This window comes from Candoia aspera, chromosome 1 (assembly GCF_035149785.1).
Source record: "Candoia aspera isolate rCanAsp1 chromosome 1, rCanAsp1.hap2, whole genome shotgun sequence".
Lineage (NCBI taxonomy): Eukaryota > Metazoa > Chordata > Lepidosauria > Squamata > Boidae > Candoia > Candoia aspera.
In genome coordinates this window covers 212890895-212910139 of record NC_086153.1, presented here as the reverse complement: position 1 = coordinate 212910139, position 19245 = coordinate 212890895, and the positions used below count along the sequence as shown (strand labels likewise).

Below are 19245 nucleotides of genomic sequence, written 5' to 3'. Positions count from 1 at the left end.
GCTTATCTAAAGCCTTATATCCTGCCTTTGCACTGCAACCTATGGGGCCGTGACTTGCTTTCACAGTTCCACGCTTTTATTCAACTTCCCTAATGGCTTTGCAGGACCCTTTAGGGTCTCTCTCTCTCTCTCTCAAAACCTCTGTGCCGGTATGGGTTGATCAATGGCCACTCACCAAAGAGAAACTGGACGCCTTACATATCCTGGTCCAGCAGCAGTTAATTGAAGGCCATATCGAAACCTCCACCAGCCCATACAATACTCCGGTATTTGTCATCAAAAAGAAGTCTGGCAAATGGCGCCTCCTACAGGATCTTAGGGCTATCAACACCATCCTTCAGCCCATGGGACCTCTGCAGTGTGGACTTCCCAACCCCAACTTGATTCCGGAAGGGCACGACCTCATTGTAATAGACCTCAAGGATTGTTTTTTTTCCATACCTTTGGCACAAAAGGACAGAATTATTTTTGCATTTACGGTACCGGAGCTCAACAATTCAAAGCCTACTGCTCGGTACCAGTGGAAGGTCCTCCCACAAGGCATGTTGAACTCACCCACAATGTGCCAATTTTTTGTTGATAAAGCATTGCAACCCTATAGATCCCAATTTCCGCATTTTCTTGTGTATCATTATATGGATGACATTTTAGTCGCTGCTGAGGGCCCGAAAGGGACAGTTCAAAAAACTTTTCCTACTCTTTTGGCCACCCTAGCAACGGCAGGGTTACACGTTGCACCAGAAAAGGTCCAGTCTCGTTACCCAATGCAATATCTAGGCCACAAAGTTTTAGCCTCCACGGCTGCCCCACTTCTACCTATGCTCACGCTTCCCCAGCCGACCACTTTGGTCCAATTACAACAATGTCTGGGGGTCATTAACTGGGCCCGCGCATACCTCGCTTTAACTACACCCATGTTATCACCTTTATTCCAAGCGTTAGTGGGTTTGACAAATCCAGCTGACAAGGTGTACCTTACAGAACAACAATTGCATGCCCTACAACAGGTTAATGCCGCCCTTACGACCCAATGGGTGGACCGTGCGCTCACTGACAAACCACCCTCTCTTGCCATTCTTTCAACACATCAATTACTGACTGCCATCATTGTCCAAACGTCTGATAAAAAACATCTACATATTTTAGAATGGCTACACTTGCCACACACACCTAAGACATCCATCATCACCAGAGCAGCACAAATGGCCTCTCTTGTTGAGAAAGGCCGGAAGAGGATTAGAGCCCTAATGGGACTGGATGTTTCCACCCTGTACATTCCCCTTAAGGTTACTCAATGGGAACCCCTCCTACAAAACTCCACTGCATTGCAGGATGCCTTGGAGGACTGGTGTGGCCAGGTGTCATGCCATCTTCCCCCTGATCCTCGATTGCAACTGTTGCGAACAGTACCCTTCACACTAACCTCACCGTTCGTTCAGCAGCCACTCAAGGAAGCCCTCACTGTTTTTACAGACGGCTCCAAAACCATAGGGGCTTGCATATGGCAAAATAATCGCAAATGGCAAAAACGCCTAACAGCCCCACAAGCATCCGCCCAACAGGCTGAATTAGCCGCTTTTCTGTTAGCCTTGTCTCTTTTCCCAGAACAGCCTTTGAATGTTATATTAGATAGTATGTATGTCACTCAAATGGCTGTGGCCATGTTTGATGCATATATTTCCCCTGTTACCCCCCCCTCTCTCATGACGCTTTTTTTACAGCTTCAAACTTTCCTGAAGGACAGAACATCCCCTTTGTTTGTAGCGCATATTAGAAGCCACCAACAGCTACCCGGTTTCCTGTCCGAAGGCAACCACATGGCAGATGAGGCTTGCAAAATTATGGCCTCTTCCCCTCTTCCTCCGCAGCTTTTAGCAGGGGACAGCCATGCTTATTTCCACCAAAATAGAAAGGCCTTAGTGCGCCAATTTGGCATTACATATCAAGAAGCTACCGCCATTCTTCAACAATGTCCAACCTGCAGTTTGCAGGCAAAGTGCATCCCTGAGGGAGTTAATCCCAGGGGTGTCCAAGCTTGTGACACATGGCAGATGGATGTCACTCATTATCCCTCCTTTGCACCTTGGAAGTACATCCATGTATCTGTGGATACTTATTCGGGATTCATCCTGGCAACTTTGCAAAGAGGAGAAGCCACGAAAAACGTAATCAATCATTGTATTCGCACTTTCGTCACATCGGGATGTCCCAAAACTTTGAAAACTGACAATGGCCCTGCTTACGTCAGCACTCCCTTTGCTGAGTTTTGCCGTAAGTGGTCCATTACCCACAGATTCGGTATACCATTCAACAGCCAAGGTCAGGCTATTGTGGAAAGGGCTAACCAGACTCTAAAGAATGCCCTTGATCGGCAAACGGGGAAAAAGGCCTTAGGCCCCCCGAACCTCCCGATGTTACAAAATCTCCTTAATCTCACCTTGTTTACCTTAAATTTCCTTAATCTTACCGGTACCCCCTCTGCTACGGCCGCATCTCGACACTTCTCTAAGCCAGTAGTTCCCTCTTCCCGTCCCCTTGTTTATTTTAGGCAACTGCCCAGCCCTGAGTGGAAAGGCCCTGCGCAACTCGTCACCTGGGGAAAAGGCTACGCTGCTGTGCAACTTCCTGATCGAGTGCTCTGGGTTCCTGCTCGCTGTATCCGGCCATATCATGGGCAGCCTCCTGACAAGCACCTCCTTGATCCTCCTTCTCTGTTATCTCTCTTCCATCTCTGCTCCCCTCACAACGAACCCTAAAACAACCTCTCTCATTCGAACCCATCGTTTACGCTACCCTGCCATCATCGGCCGCAGCTCAGCATCCAACGCCATGGAATGTCTTCAACGCTCTCCCATCAAAAACAAAGGCACCTTCTGGCGCTGGTTCCGCAACAACACCCTTCTCCAAGATGGCGATTCCTACTCCATCACTTATCACTTTCGCCAAACTACCCTTGCTGTCACCAACGTGCAGTTGACCGATCTAGGACAATACCACTGTGAAATAACAAAGTTAATTAAGGGGTTCGCCACCTCATCTCGCCTTACGCTCACCTTGTTTCAACTCTCCCTTCCTGAGCCCGCCCGTTGGCAGGGACGACGCCTGCTGGCATCCGACGCCCAGGAATCGCACCGCCCTTACAGTATCACCTGGACAATCCGCGATGCCTTGGGTCAGGTCCTGAATACCTCCTCCTGTTATAGCCCAATTGCATCTTGTTTCCCTAACCTGTATTTTGACTTTGCAGAAATGCTTCTAGGAGTGACAGCCTATAGGAGGCTGGACGGCACCCCAGCGCCCAGCCACTACATCGTTAAAAGGTGGCCCCTCTATGTGTGTCCAGGACATGACACCCGCCCTGATCACGTGCACGACTGCGGAGGCTTAGCAGATTATTTTTGCAAGTCTTGGTCCTGCATTTCCACCGGCCACATCGACTGGACCCCTCCATATAAGACTGATTACATCACTCTCACTCGGTTGAGAGAGGACATTAGGTGCACCGCGACCAGAACGGGTGCGGCAGGACAGGGGGGTTGGAATAGATGTAATCCGGTTATTGTACAATTCACTGCTGCAGGGAAAGCTCTGGGGAATGCCTGGGACTCAGGTGTAAAATGGGGAGGTCGTATGTATGCCAGATGGCCCGGGGTTCATCGTGGCAACATATTCTACATCCAACGACAGGTCACTCTCCCTCAGTCCCCACCTGTTGGGCCCAATGCCGACGACATTCACTCCACCTTTCTTAAACCCCTCAACAAACAAATAAACCCCCTTGTCTCTCTTCTTAACTCCTCCTTTTCCCTCGTTCACACCGCTTCTAACACATCTCAATGTTGGCTTTGCTTGTCTTCCTCTCCACCATTCTATGAAGCAGTCGGTTCTCCTGACCCTATCCGAAACTCTACCTCAGCCTCCTCCTGCCGCTGGCAAAACACCACGTTGACTATCACCTCTATATTAGGACAGGGCTGCTGCCTTGGCCGTGTTCCTGCTAACTATACTCAATATTGCCTTAATTCTTCTCATGATCACTGTGCCCTCTATCTTCCAAATAATCGCTTGAACATCAACGGTTACATCGGCCATGGTGGCTACGGTGTACTCTACACTGCCTCTGGTAATATCTCTGCCCGATTGACAGGGCAATACTTCATCCCTGGGAACAACTCTGTTTGGGCATGTTCTTCTGGCCTCACCGCATGTGTATATGGCGATACCTTGTTACGAACTAACGCCTTTTGTATTCAGGTGCTCCTACTCCCCAAAATCTCCATCTATTCCCCTGACGAACTTATCTCCATCCTAGAGCCCCCTCATTACCCCCTCAAGGCTAAGCGCGAAGTAGTGACTGCTGTAACTTTATCAGTCCTACTGGGCTTAGGTGCGGCCGGAGCCGCCACCGGTGTGTCAGCCCTTGTTGTCAATGATCAGAACCTGCGTCACCTTAGTGCTACCGTTGACGCTGACCTTCGCGCCATCGAACAATCTATTGTGGCGCTACAAGATTCCCTTACCTCTCTATCCGAAGTGGTTTTGCAAAATCGTAGGGGTCTCGACCTTCTGTTCCTCAGACAAGGGGGACTGTGTGTTGCTCTAAAGGAAGACTGCTGTTTTTATGCCGACAACTCAGGAGTAGTATTGGACTCTATGAAAGAGCTAGATTCCCGTTTAAAAACAAGGGAATCGGAGCGCCAACAATCCATGTCATGGTATCAAAATATGTTTAGCATTTCTCCGTGGCTAACCACACTGCTGTCCACTCTGTTGGGGCCCCTCCTTTTACTGATTCTCGTATGCACCATAGGCCCCTGTGTGCTGGGTCGCGTTCTCCGCTTCTTAAAGCAGAGACTTCATACATTGGACTCAGAGGTATCCGAGACAAAGATTGCTGTTCAACACCTGGTCACTGCTGTAGGTATGGAGAAAACACCACTCTTGGGATGGTCCTCTGATAGTGAATCGGAAATGGACAAGGACCCCCAGTCACACTACCCCCCGGAAGAGGAAGCTGGGATGGGTCTCCTTGGACTGAAGTGTCCCTGGCTCCCCGACTCAGACCCTCTGGGGGGAGGACTAAAAATTAAATAAAAAAGGTAGAAATGTGACGAACCTGACTCCATTACTGCACAGCTAGATTGCACGTCTCTCACGTAGCCTCAGAATGCTGTATATTCCCTTATAAGGGCATGACTTGTATTTCCCTATTCTCTTTGTACTCACTCCCCCGCCCTGATAGAACTGCTGAATAAAAGGAGGTGGGGGCGTGGCACACAGGAGGCAGTACCAGCATCCTCCTGAGATGTAGCGTCTCACACCACAAAAGAATCCTGTACCTACCGTTGTTTTTTCGACCTCACCCTTGCGAGGGAATCGTTGGCTCATTCCCCCCCAGGGAATCCCATAGACCGAAGGGCGAAGGACTGGTCGCGCGACGCGACACTGGGGACAGATGATGGAGCCTCAAGAATTTAATGCACTACTAAATGAGATGCTGAGGAGGACTAGAATGGGAATTTGTTAAGGAAAGTAACAGATTTTCACTGGATTCTCCAGCAGGGAAGAAAATACAGTTTTGGTTTGGTTTTAAAGATATGCCCTAAAATATATACAGCTGATTCTTGTTATTCGTGGATTCCATATTTGCAAATTCCATATACTCATCAAAATTTACTGTAGCTGCAAAATCAATACTCACAGTGCTTTTGTGATCATTTGTGGATATGCAGAGTGGCAAAAAATTTAAGTTGCCTGATGCACACGTTCCCAGCTGAAGTTTCAGCATTCGCTAATTCAGTGTTCACTGCGACTTTGTGGAACATAACTACTGCAGATAACAAGAATCGACTGCACATACAGAACCCGTTTAACTATGAACAGAAAGATGACCTTTGGGTGCTATAATGATGGCATGGGAGAAATCTACAGTATGCTGCATGATTTAGTATAAGCTGACAGTTCTGATGCAGACAGACAAAAAACACAATGTGGCAACTGAAGGAAGCCCTGAAATAGAAATTGTCATCTGCAAGTAGTCCAGCTGAGATTAATGAAGCCAATCTCACAGCTTCTCTTCTGTAGAGGAATAGGACTATCTAACTAGGTGTTATTTATACTTTCTCAGATAAGTCTCGGTCTCAAATTAGTTTTTAAATTTGGGTACACCCCCCACACCTAGCCATTAGGTCATAGCTTATATATGGGGCATATTTCTATTTAAAGTAGTGGAGCGCACTCACATTCTCCCTCTCCCCACTCCTGTCTCTCATATGTTGTTTCCAGAATGTCAGTGAAAGAAGAAAAGCTTAAGGCAATTGGTCTATTGGAAATAGTTTTTAAGCCCTATGCTCCAGCTGCTGCTCTTAAGCACTGCTAGGCTCACAGTGGAAATGAGGGAAGGTTCTCCAACTACCTGAAGGTTGAGCTACGATAAAATAATAATGCCTGGGCTATGCCACACATCTTTGCCCCTACATGTAAGCTGAAAGTAAATCACACAGCCTCTATACAAGATCTCCCTTACAAAAGCGAATGGCAAAAATGAAGAAGGAGATATCTGAACATCTGCAGAAACCAAAAAACGTAAGTGTCACTGATATTTCTTAAGGAACTGTGGGTGTTCTAATAGTCCACAAATAAGCAGGAGGTACAAGCACAATGTCTATGTTTCCTGGGGTTCTCAACTGCAGATGAAATATATTGATTGAAAATCTGTCTGATAAAAAAACAAAAAGCGGCTCACATGGGCTGATCCTAACTCAGGCTACAACAGTCCATGAAAACCCTGTTTAAAAAAGGAAAAGCTATACATTGTGTATGAATCACTGTTTTGGGATATTTCAAAATATTCAGTGCAGAATGCATCCACGTGCTCGCCATAGCTTTCTCAAGTCCCACTTCAATCCCCTATTCTCTCTGTCTCCCTCTAGTGACCGGATCTTACACAGACCCTTCCCTGTAATCCTTAAAATGAGAAGGAAGGAGAATTGCTCTCTTTCATAGGCCCTGTAGTATGAATGGGTTGAAAGTAGAACTTGAAGTTCTTAGCTTATAAACATTTTCTTCAGGATTTTATATCAGTCCTTCCAGTTGATATAAATCCACTTTCCTAACTTCAGAAAAATAGATTTGCAGAAAGTTTTGCCCTGAGAAGTAGTCCTAGATGATTTTATTGTCCTGAAGCCCCAATAGATCTATTGCCTGTAATCACCTGCATCAATGTGTTGGTCCCATTAACTGGATTTGTTTTATTCATGAGGAGCAGTAAGCTAACTGTGTGCTCTGTACATCTTGACAGCAATCCTTCAGAATCTCTTTCAGGCTTTGTACGACTCTCCAGCCGTAGCGTTATCAGCAACTGTCCAGGGAGCTACCTCCTTGGCGTGATTATTCCTAATCAGACTTAGCTTTGTTGGACAGATTTAAAATCTATGCCTACTGTTTGGGCAAAACCACATCCAACTAAGCCTAATGTCTGGGAGAGAACATAATGAAATTGTGCCTAGAATTTTCAGCATGTATAGATTCTTGGAGGAAACTATGAAAAGCTGAGGAATGTGGGGGAATCCATTTTCCAAGCAGGCCAACATGATCTACATCTTCCAAATGAAACTGCAGATTAGATGTGATCTACCCTAGAAACTGCAATCCTCCCAAACTGTATGAGGTCATCTGAGGATTGCCTTCAAAATGATACTCTATTCCCCTTCCCCAATTTATGTTTAAAGCCTCTAATGGCTTTGAGACCATGTAAACTCATTTCCTACCTAATGATATTTTGGGATGCTATTATTACTGTTTAATTAAGGGCTTGAGTAGAGAGCCAGTTTGGTGTAGTGGTTAAGACTAGAAACCAGGAGACCATGAGTTCTAGTCCTGCCTTAGGCACGAAGCCAGCTGGGTGACCTTGGGCCAGTCACTTTCTCTCAGCCCTAGGAGGGAGGCAATGGCAAACCACTTCTGAAAAACCTTGCCGAGAAAACTGCAGGGACTTGTCCAGGCAGTCTCCAAGAATCAGACACAATTGAACAGAAAGAAAAGCGTGGGGGCTTGAGTGTTCCTGATACACTCTTTAAAATTGTTTTCCAGTGTACATCATACTGAAGAATGCTTGTTGCTTTGATATGCAACATACATTAGAGCTTACAAATATGAACCCAACACTGTAAATTTGATTATACTAAGAAATTTTAAATATATGAACCACAGCACATTCTTGAGAAAAGCAAGGCAAAGGAAAAAATTAAAGTTGTCAACATCATCTGTAGCCAAATCACTCAGAGAAAGAGTCATTCATTTTACACACAATGTCTGGGGAAGTATGACGAAGGCATATCAAATGCAGTAACCCTAGAAGGAGAACAGTGCATAAAATGCCCCACCTTCTACATGGCATGATTCAGTCTGAAGAAATCCACATGGGAACAGCACATTTAGAATCGTTGTTCTTTTGCCTGACTTTGGTGCAATAAAACTGTTCCTTTTTCAGACATGAGCTCTGAACAACATAAGGATGGGCAACATATTCCCAAGACATTTCCCTTTCTTATCAAGTCACCCTTCACTTGAAATTCAGTTGTTTTTATTCATTTATAGTTTAGGATTTGTGTGTGTCTTTTTAATTCTTCTTCCTTTACCATGCATCTCCAATTTTACTTTCTTACCTACAATTCAGTCACCATCTGACTGCATGACTAATGCTAAATATTTAGAGAAAGGATTTTCATTAAAGTAAATTTGTGCTGAATATGGAAAAGTTTTAAGTACTGCACTCCACACAAGGCTGTGGCTGCTTTGGGTTCCAACAGGAAGGCCAAAAAGCAATACAGAGATTTATAAGTAAAAGAGCTCAGGCAGGGACAATTCAATAGTTCAAAGTGACATCAGATAATAGTCATAACAGTATCTGACTTGTGAGAGGTGCTTGCCAGAAACAAGTTCATGGCAATGCAGAAGTCTAGTCTACAATTAATGTCCTTGATGTTAGAGTCCTTTTGGCCAACAATAGTGGAATCAGGCCAAATGGCTCTTTGCTACATTCTAAATCACAGGCCACGTGCCTTCAGTTCCATCTGTTAGGATGGACTTGGTTGGGTGGAATGTTACACAAAATGCTGGTTGAGGCAGCTCCTTCCTTTATGAATTTCCCTTGGTTTCCTTCAGCTGGGCAAGTTCTTACTCCAAAACCATGGGTGGTTTTGAGATGGAGATGGAGAGACAGTTCTGACAGTAGAACAGTCACCATTGAAAAGCAGCCTTCCATCATGGCCTAACTAGTCCAACACATATAAGTGGTTGTTTTGTAGCCCAAGACATTCAGATAGGTCCACAGGCTTAGAAGAAAGAAGGAGCATGAAACTCTAACTTGCAGTGAAGTGCTTTTTCTTGTCTTATGAACAGGAACTGTATTTCCTCCTTCCTTCCTTCCTTCCTTCCCTCCTTGACCTGACAATATTGGCAAAGTCAGAAAATAATGGATAGTGGATTAAAAGTTCAATACTCAAAGACAAAAAAGGATTGTAATGTAAACTGTCTTGACTTTAAATCAATGTTATTTGCAAAAGCATACTCAATATTACTGGCCCTTTCTGTGCTTTCCTGATCAGAATCAGCACAGAGGGCATAGATTTAATCACTTTACATAGCTATACAGTGTCATTGTCTTCCAAGTCTAGTTTTGTTTTCTAATTCCTAAACAAATAGGCAGACAAACAAAATGGATGAGACAGAGCATCATTTCTCATACAACTGTGAGATTCTGGATAGTCAACCACTGTGTTTGAAAAGAAGCTTGCTTCTCAGGAGTTTTGCCTTATGGCACTTGTTATTGCCCTGTGCATGAATTAAAATTATGAGTGTGAGTTCAATGCTAAGTTGACAGTGCTCAAATGATACAAAACCTTGTTTATCAGTGTACCAACGTGGAAGAGTGAGTAGGAAGACACTAAAAACCAAACTTAATGACGTAACACTAAATCAGAGGGTTTCTTCCCCTTCTATTATTCTGGATACAGATTAAGTTACCTGTGCTATTTATAGCTATTTCTACACTGAGAACCAAAAGGCCTGTTTATACAGTGGGCTGAAATAACAGTCTGCAGGCACAACAGACAGACTTACGAGATCTTAAGGAAAACAGAGCATTCCTGTTAGCTTTATTAATTACATGGAAGACAACTTTTATGGAAGTAGGCCTATCCTTGTTATTCCCATAAAGCAAATTATTTATGAAGCCCATCACATAGTGAGTAGACATAAAAAGGTACTGGGTGAACTTGTTCAAAGGCTCTCAAAATGCCTCAAAAACATCCAATGTGCATATTTTCCTTGAGGGTAAATAGTTTCAGAATTAGGGTCTCTCAAAGCAAATCTGCCAGTTCCATTTCTATTTGGAATTATTGGTGAAACTAAAACAGAAAACCTAGCCACTGCATATACTGCATTACTGAAGGCTCCTGTTTATGCTATTGAGTGTTATCCACATGGGAATGAGACAAATGTTTCAGGGAGGTGGTGGATTTTTCACCCTAATAGCAATCATGGGGTGCTGTGTTTGACTGGCTAGCCAGAGGAAAAAACATCCAAACTAACAAACACACTGAGGTCATAAATCAATTTTTATTCCAAGGGTGTTCTTAACTGTAAGGTTTTACAGATTTATGGGATGACAAATAAATGCTTCAAGCCCAAGGCCTAAAGGATGATTTGAAAGAATGATAATATCAGCGAGGCAATTCATGCAAAAGGTTAAGCATTTCTCTTTTGCATACACAGGTCTCCATTCTCTTTCTTCCCAATACCTAGGGGATCTGGCCAGTTTGGTTTGCTTGCTGACTTCGTAAGCTCTGCCTGCTGGGGGAACCACACCTTCCACCGCTGAGAAAAACCATATTTGCATTTCTCTTCAAATTCCATGGTACAATGCCAATTAAGGGGAAAGGGTACATTCTTTCCCCTCTTTAAAATGGATCACTTTATAAGCCTGGTAACAAGACCTAATTGTTTTCATCATTACCTTGATGTGCAAAATTGCCAACATTAAGAAGGGGTCATAAAATTAACTGCACACAAAACTATTTCGTTAAAGGTCTTTAATTACCCAAAGATCATACATTTTACCCTATTGTCCTTTCTTCTGCAATAGCTCTTATTATTAGGGCCTCCAAAGATAAATGCTCCGGCCCAGAACTGGGCCTTATCTATTCTGGGTGCTGCTGAGTCCTAGTACAAAGTAGAAGGACAACTGTAAAAAGCCAGGAGCAGCTGCTGTTGCTGTTGCTACTACGCTTTGCACTTCTTCATGCCTTTTGCTCACCTACCCATGCCAAGCAGACAAGAAATGGCAGGAAGTGCATTTCCCCACACTTTGATGCCAATGTGTATAAGCTCAGAGAAAGGGAGAGGCATAACCAAAGGGGCATGAAGAGAATCTTGTCAAGATCCTACTAAAAGCCTAGAACCAGCACTGGATATTTGGAAATAATAGTTTTACATTTTGACCCCAAACCCTTTTATATATGAATACAGGGATTCCTGTAAGCACCAGAGTGGCTTTTAATATTATATTCTCAACCACTGCCTTTCCATACTGCAATAGAAACCTTCATAACTGATGAAACTGATGGATTATTCAAGTTTTAAAAGCCAGCAGAGATATATATGCTTAAAAAGTAAACTGGAAAAAGACATTTATGTAATTTATAGAAACATATATCAGGGATGGGCAATATGTGGTCCTCCAGTTGTGGCTGGATTCTATCTGCATCAGCTTTAGCCAACATAAGACAATGGGGTGAGGCATGAAAGGAACTGAAATCCAACATCAACTGAAGGGCCACACATTGTACCTTCTAAGACATACACACATAGACAATGGTGATGGTGTTTAAATAAATAGTTCAGCCTGTGACCAGACTCTAGCTTAGTGTAACTTGTTGTGTGTATAACCATCTATGGCATCTAGCCATAGCAGGGCCAGAACTGCAGTAAATTGGATACTGGCCTTGTTTTGCCAATTGGGGGGAACTATCTCCCCCTGCTACCTTGGACTTCCAGCCAAGTGCAGAATTGTGATAGAATACTGTTCACCACTTGGTAGGATTTGACCTGTTTTGCCAGATGAATGCATACAAACTATGGAAATTGCCTGCTGGACAAATGCATTTCATTAAGAGGGTTCTAGTCCATAAAAACTCACACCATGTTAAATATTCTATTGTTTGTATCAAAAGTGTCATGATGAGGACTAATGTTCTGAGAATGAAGAAGAGCTGGGAAAGCTTTGGATGCCAACGAGGGCCAGGAAAATAAGCAAAGTAGCTTCATATCCTTGTCAGGATTCTCCCAAGTGCCCTCCAGTCCATGACAGCAAGGTTACCAATGGGCTAAGAGCCAAAGGGCTGAAATACACAGAAATGTGAGACCACTGTGATAGTGATTTGGGCATTACTGCTGCTCCCAAGTAGCCTGAAGTGAACCCAAAACAACCCAGTTGGTTTAGAGGCTTGAAGCCCGGGATATAAAGTTGAAAGCTGGAGGTGATCTGGTGCTGGAAGCAACAATTTCAAACTGTGTGTTCTAATGACAAGCTGCCAGAACTCTTGTCCTAGTTGACATCAAAATAGAACCTGGGCAAATTTTTGCATATACCTTCTAATGATCTGTGATGAACTGTGTACCTCTGGTCCTGATGAGTTAATTAAATGAGGACTGAAAAAGAAAAAGTGTAGGGAGAATTTAGAGACATTAAGGTTCTGGTATCAAGATGCCCTTCCCCAGCTTTCTGCTGTGAATAAGAAATTTCACAGGTACTTTGCTTAAATTAAATCTGATTGCAAATCACAGTTGGCATGTGACTCAGCTTTGGGAAGGTGAATGCACAGGCAACCAGCCTCCTAAGAAACTGCTCTTTGCTTTTGAAAATTGAAAGCCTCCTATTAAAACTCCTATTTTATAGAGGCAGATGATCAGCTACTTGTAAAGATGAAATGTTCTGAAGAAGGCTGCTCAACTAAATGATATCACAGCTGTAAGTGTCAATCTAAGGCAGTTTTCAAGCCAGCCTGGGAATTATTCTGGCAAATAAAAAGCACAGCTTGAAGAACTGACTTCTTCTGATCAAAAAAATGTCCTGGAGACAATGCCACAGTTTTAGGTCAGCAAAGGGCTCTGTTTCTGGTGGGCCTTTCGTTATTTTCATAACCTCAGAATGTGTGAAAAGCTGCATTTCCTCACAGCAGTTGTGATATTATCTAATACTTTTTCTACTTTGCACATGGTGACAAAGGGGCTTTTTTTTTTAATTTGAAAAAGCTTAAACTCTTTTCAGGTAGTAGTTTTAACAGCATCCCAACATTCCTCATACCCTTCAGATATGAAATGGTAATGGTCATTTAAACAACCTTAAGGATTTTAAAATGAAACCTTATGAAATGTTATTCTAAACTATTAAAATGCAAACCATTAAAATAGGTTTTGAGGTATCTGCTGCTTAGATCTTCTAAAATGAATATGCTCTCTATGAGGTAACGGAAATATGCAGTATCTAAGCTAATTATTAGCAAACCGAGTTTGCATCCAAGTTCTAATTCACAGGGCTACCGTATTTTTCATACAATTGTAAAAGCAGTAGATGAAAAAGATGTCCGAGGTTTGTACAGACACATGGAGGAAACCATGAGACTATTTTTAAAACAATATTCTGATTTGGAGTGAGGCCCCTTTTCTAAAATAATATATGGAGCCAGACTTTGTGAAGTCATGCCTTTTGCTACAACTTTAGAACTAGAAATACCCTGTACCACTTTTTGTTACCCTCACTCTCATTCCAATGGATGCCTCATATCAGATGCATTGAACAGAAAGCCTTTATCAATGCAGAAGAGATATGGGGATGGTTCCAAAAATAAACTGACCACAACTTCCATAATACTTGACTGGAATCCCTGAGGACAGTGACAAGGGTTACAACAATCCAACAACAGGTTGGATCTCAAGGCTAAAAACCACTGAGAAAACAATGGATGTTTTCAGGATGGTTTCACATTAGTATGTTTTGTCTACTCAAGGACAAAAAATATGCAGTGTTCAGGTTGAGAGCAGAAAGAGGCAAGTGAATATGCCTCTGATGGCATATTGGAGACTTTTCTCCCACTTCCTGAATTCCACTAGGGATATAAAAATCTGTCATAGGCTTCTTTCACCTTGAAATACTGTAATTCACTGAAGTATCACAACACAGATGACACAAGCAGAAGAGTCAGCTGCCTTCTGTTCTTCTCAGCTAGAAAAGTTTGTTTTAAAATACTGTATTCTAGGGATAATTGTCTTAAAAACACAGTGAGGGTAAACTGTATTTAAACAAATGGTGTAATAGGAAAGCTCGGAGAAGAAGGCATAGATTGTGGATGGTGTGTGGAAAAAATGTGTCTACTGGAGTAGCCTAAAGTGTGTGTGTGTGTGTGTATGTGAGAGAGAGAGAGAGAACGAGAACGAGAATGAGAGAGAGAACAGAAAAGAATACACACAAAATCTGGAGAACAGCAACTATGAAAACAGAGGTGGAGTGTCTTTTAAAAAATGAGTAACTGAAAAATTAGAATGTTGTGTGTTTCAGGTGACAATGGCATACATCAGATTTTCACTGACATTTCCAGCCCATAGAAACATATTGACTCTGTATTCAAGCTTAATAGATATGAATAGTAGAAGTATACAGGGTCCTTCAGACTGCAAGCCCAACCACCTTAGATCCGTGTCCCCCTTGACTTGTTATGGCTACCCAGAAGGTGATATGCAGTTGGGTCTATGTGGCGGTGTCAGTTTCCCTGAGGGAGGATCTGGTTCCTCCAGTCTTAAAAAAGTTAATAATGCATCCTCAAGAAGCTATCTTTGGACCCAACAATTTTGTCTGGTCTCCAACCTTCCCTTTTTTAGGGAAGATGGTTGAGAAGGTGATTAAATTGCAACTCCAGAGGATCCTGGAGGAAATGGATTATCTGAACCTTTCAGTCAGGTTTCAGACCAGGGCACAGTATGGAGATACCATTGATTTGGCTTGTTGATGACCTTTGGTGGAACCAAGATGGGGTTGCACATCTATCCTGGTTTTTCTTGGTCTCTCGGCAGCTTTTGATACCATTGAGCATCCTTCTGGACCAGCTGTGGTGATTGAGAGTGGAAGTTCCATGTAAACAATGGTTCTGTGGTTGGTTCCAGTTGGTGTTCACAGGGGGAAAGAGATCAAGCCTGCAACCCTTCATTTATGTGATGCCTCAGGGCTTGATGCTCTTGGCCCTTCCGTTTATCATCTACATAAAACCACTGGGGGAGGTCATCCATCAGTTTGGGCTCTAGTATTCAGATATTCAGTTATACATCCTGACCCCAGGCTGCCCAAGGAATGCTGTTGATACCTTGTCCCAGTATCTGTAATCTGTGAGGGACCAGATGGGGAGGAATGGACTCAGGTGGCCCTCTCAACTCTGGGAACTTTCTGCAGTACCTGTAGTCTTGGAAGGGATAGCATTTCCCCACTGGAGACTACCACACTATCTGAGAGGTTTTTTGAGCTCCTGCTCAAAAGCAGTTGGCAGTAGTGGCCAAGACAGCCTTTGCACAGATCATCTAGTACACCAGTTGTGTCTCTTCTCAGACCAGGAAGCCCTCCTGATGGTCACGTGTACCTGGTTATCTTTAGAGTGGACTATTACAATGCGGTCTATACAAGCCTGCTCTTGAAAAACAGTTGGAAGCTACAGAATGTGGCAATGCAGGCAGTAAAGGGCATGCCTAAATATGCCCACATGACACCATTGCTCTGCAAGCTGCATTAGTTGCCAGTTAGCTTCTGGGTGCAATTAAAGGTGCTAGTTACCACCTGTAAAACCCTTCATGGCTTTGGACCTGGCTATTCAATGGACCACCTACCTCCTGCATGATTAGGCAGGGTGGAAGCCCATCAGGTCCCTTTCATTAAACAATGCCATCTCTTGGGACTTAAGAAGTCTACCTTCTTTAGTTTCGTTTTTACTGTTCTCTTGTTTAATGCTTTTCATGTTGTAAGCCACTGAGAGTTTTGGGAAGTCAGGCAGCTTCCAAACTGCGTGAATAAATGTATTAAAAATATGGTTATAAACTTTTCTCTCAAATTCTACAATACACATAGCCAAAGCTAGGTAAAAAGCTGACTGGGCAATTATCCTTCAAATGCCCAACAAGATTAGCATGGCATCTTGTGTTGTTTTATTAACTTTTCTGCTCTGAATTTCTCTGATTTTGAGATCAAGTATCCACTTATTAAAACATCTCAAAGAGAAGATGCACTGAGGAGGGAAAAAATCCCTATCAACTGTCCTATGCTGTTGTTTTTTGCTGTTAATTCCAAACAACTTTCTTTAGGCCAAAACTGCAACTACGTACTATGCTGGTAGTGACCAACTTTTATTTTTCTGGGACCAAAATTAATCTTGTCTTCAGGAAAAATGCGTGTGGGTGTGTGGGCATGTGAGCATGTGAGCATGTGGGTGTGTGTATGGAGATTGTGTTGACTGAGGCAGAAAGGCAGAAAGTGCATCCTTTCATCATTTCTCCTGCTGTAACCGCTCTATTACTGATGCAGAAAGGGGAGACCCCTGATTGTCACCTCTCCTTTCCATACTGTCTGATTTCATCAACAGCATAAATTTCATACTGACCTTCCCACATTTGTACTTTAAAGATTCACTCCACATGCCAGCTACAATTTGAAATGTTGAACCTGAGAAGCTGATTTTTTTAAAAGGAGAAGGCTCTTCTGTTGCTTTTCAGAAGCCAACCAATTCCCAAAGCAAGAAGAACTAGGTTGCAGTTCTCCAGATACGAATCTGGGCTGAACTAAGCAGCCTGGGGTTTGTGGGGATTTTAAGGTTTCCTTATTGCCTCACTCCTCTTTATTTAGATGCAGATGCATCCCACTAACTTGGCTGAAGCTTGATCTGCTGACAGAATACATTCAGCAGGGTTATCATATTCCAGCCATTACATCGAGCGAGAAAAATCTCAGAATGTGCTGCAATTCTCAGGAGCATCAAGATAACATCGAGCTCCACCTTGACTTCATGAACCCTCTTCCAAAGAACATTAACTTGACATGACTGAAAAAGAATTTTGCATATTTTTCCACCAGTTGTGTTAAGATACCCATTAATTTAAAAGCGTGTTTCAAAGAACTGGGCAAGGCTTGCAGGGCTCTACCCCCATCCTCCTAAATGTTCCAAATTTTTTGGAAACCCCCTTGAGATTGGATGTGCTGACAACTCAAAGGGATGTTTTCCTGTTCACTTCAGAATTTGACAATGATTTTGTGCAAATGGATGTTTCTCTTAAGCTGTAATGTAGAAACAAGTATATGCTTGCAGGGTGAGGCGTAGCTTAAATATGCTTCATTTAGATAATGAATGAGGGAGTTTCAGCATTCAACAATCAAATAACTACAGTACTGACTTAGCACCAAAGGCCATTCAACTCCATGTAGTTGCTGAACACAAATAGAATTGTTACCAAGCAGATGGACAGCAGAAAGCAGCCAGCTACTCACAGGTCCAGTGCACATGCCTAACGCATTCACAGGTACAAATGTCATGTGTGAAGCAGACCAAGAATACATACTGAATTCGCTAAATAAGATTTGAGTACCGTCTTTGGCCTCCATTATCAGAATCATTACTGACATATACAGAGTCATTTTACACAAAAGGACCTAACCCAGATTTGCCAGCAAAAGGCAGCCAATCAAAGATTACGCATATACAGTCCTTTTCCTCATTGCAGGTCAATACAATGCCACTGAAGAAAACACTACATTTTTGGCCTGAAATTCTGATTTAGTGCATCTTATTCTTATTAAAGATATTCACAGCTGAATTGCTTGAAATGGCATTAATATCTACTTATATGTAGCTCTGCAAACTCTCAGTTTCTCAGTGCAGTGGGCTGGTTCACAGTCATTAACTAGGAGTCAGCAGTTTTTCAGGTGGGAGATGCTATCTAGTCACTTTGCACAATACATAGAAACAACATGTCTTTAAAAACCTAACTAAACAATTAACTAATTTACTGAGATTTTGTGAGACTGCTGAATCTCATGGGATTTAGCAATCTTAGTGTGAGACAGCATGAGATCGCATGAGATCTCATGAGGTTAAGTGATCTTCTGATATTTCATCCATTGACTGTTTTAATTTATTTTTTATTTGCTTTGGGGAATGCTAGTCAGAGGCACCATGGCACCAAAGCATCAAGGGTATCACATCGCTGAACTGGATTAGACCCCCTAAAATCAATGGGACTTAAGTTCTCAGTATGTGTTCAAGGTATACACTAATATTATGTAAACTTTGAAAAAGCCAGAGCATGTGCAGGCGCGCGTGCACACACAAACACAAATCTAGAAACACAAAAATATTTTTATGCTCACCATGAGACTGCTATCCAGAGAGAATCTCTTCCCAAACTCCTTTTTTACTAGTTGCTGCTTTTTATCCATGCCTATAATGTTCTCTGTTGGAAATGCCACGTATTTGCAATTTTCACTGTGAAGAAAATAGAAATACATTTTTTAAAAAATAAAGTTAACTGGTCAAAATAATATCACATCTCTCTCTCTCTGTTTGTATCTCCCTACCTCTATATGGAGTAATTCTAAATATTTCAGTCTTGTTATTCCACTTGATATACTTAAGACTATTTGGTGCTGGAAGTGCTACAGAGTATCTCTAGCTCATATGGCATAGTGTACAAAACAAACAACACACAAACATAAAGATGTGCGGATCAACAACTATTGAGGGTTCTCAAATCTAAATTGTTACTTGCTTGGTAGTGATTTTTTTGAAAAATCCGTTCAATCGTGTCCGATTCTTGGAGACTGGACAAATCCTTGAAGTTTTCTTGGCAAGGTTTTTCAGAAGTGGTTTGCCCTTGCCTGCTTCCTGGGGCTGAGAGAGAGTGACCAGCCCAAGGTCACCCAGCTGGTTTTGTGCCTAAGGCGGGACTAGAACTAGAATCACCCCATCTGCTCTCCTGACCGCCGTCATGCAGCTGGAGAATCACGAACAGTTCGCAACGGTCCAGTAAGAGATGACGGGAGGTGGGGACGTCACCATTTCCAAGCCGCGTTTGTAGCCTTAAAGGGACATTAGGTCAAGCCACCCCATTTTTAAACCACCCAATTTACATTTTTTTTAAGTTGATGTACCCCAAGAG

At 42.8% G+C, this 19245-nt stretch overlaps 1 protein-coding gene across 1 annotated transcript in view; it reads right to left on the bottom strand.

Moving 5' to 3' along the window:
- Nucleotides 1–18568, bottom strand: part of NCKAP5 (NCK associated protein 5) — a 612885-nt gene extending 594317 nt beyond the window's left edge. The window contains exon 1 of the mRNA XM_063288715.1: nucleotides 18458–18568. Coding sequence (XP_063144785.1) covers nucleotides 18458–18526 — 69 coding nt within the window. The 5' untranslated portion in view covers nucleotides 18527–18568. The remainder of the gene's footprint in view (nucleotides 1–18457) is intronic.
- Between the last annotated feature and the right edge of the window lie 677 nt (nucleotides 18569–19245).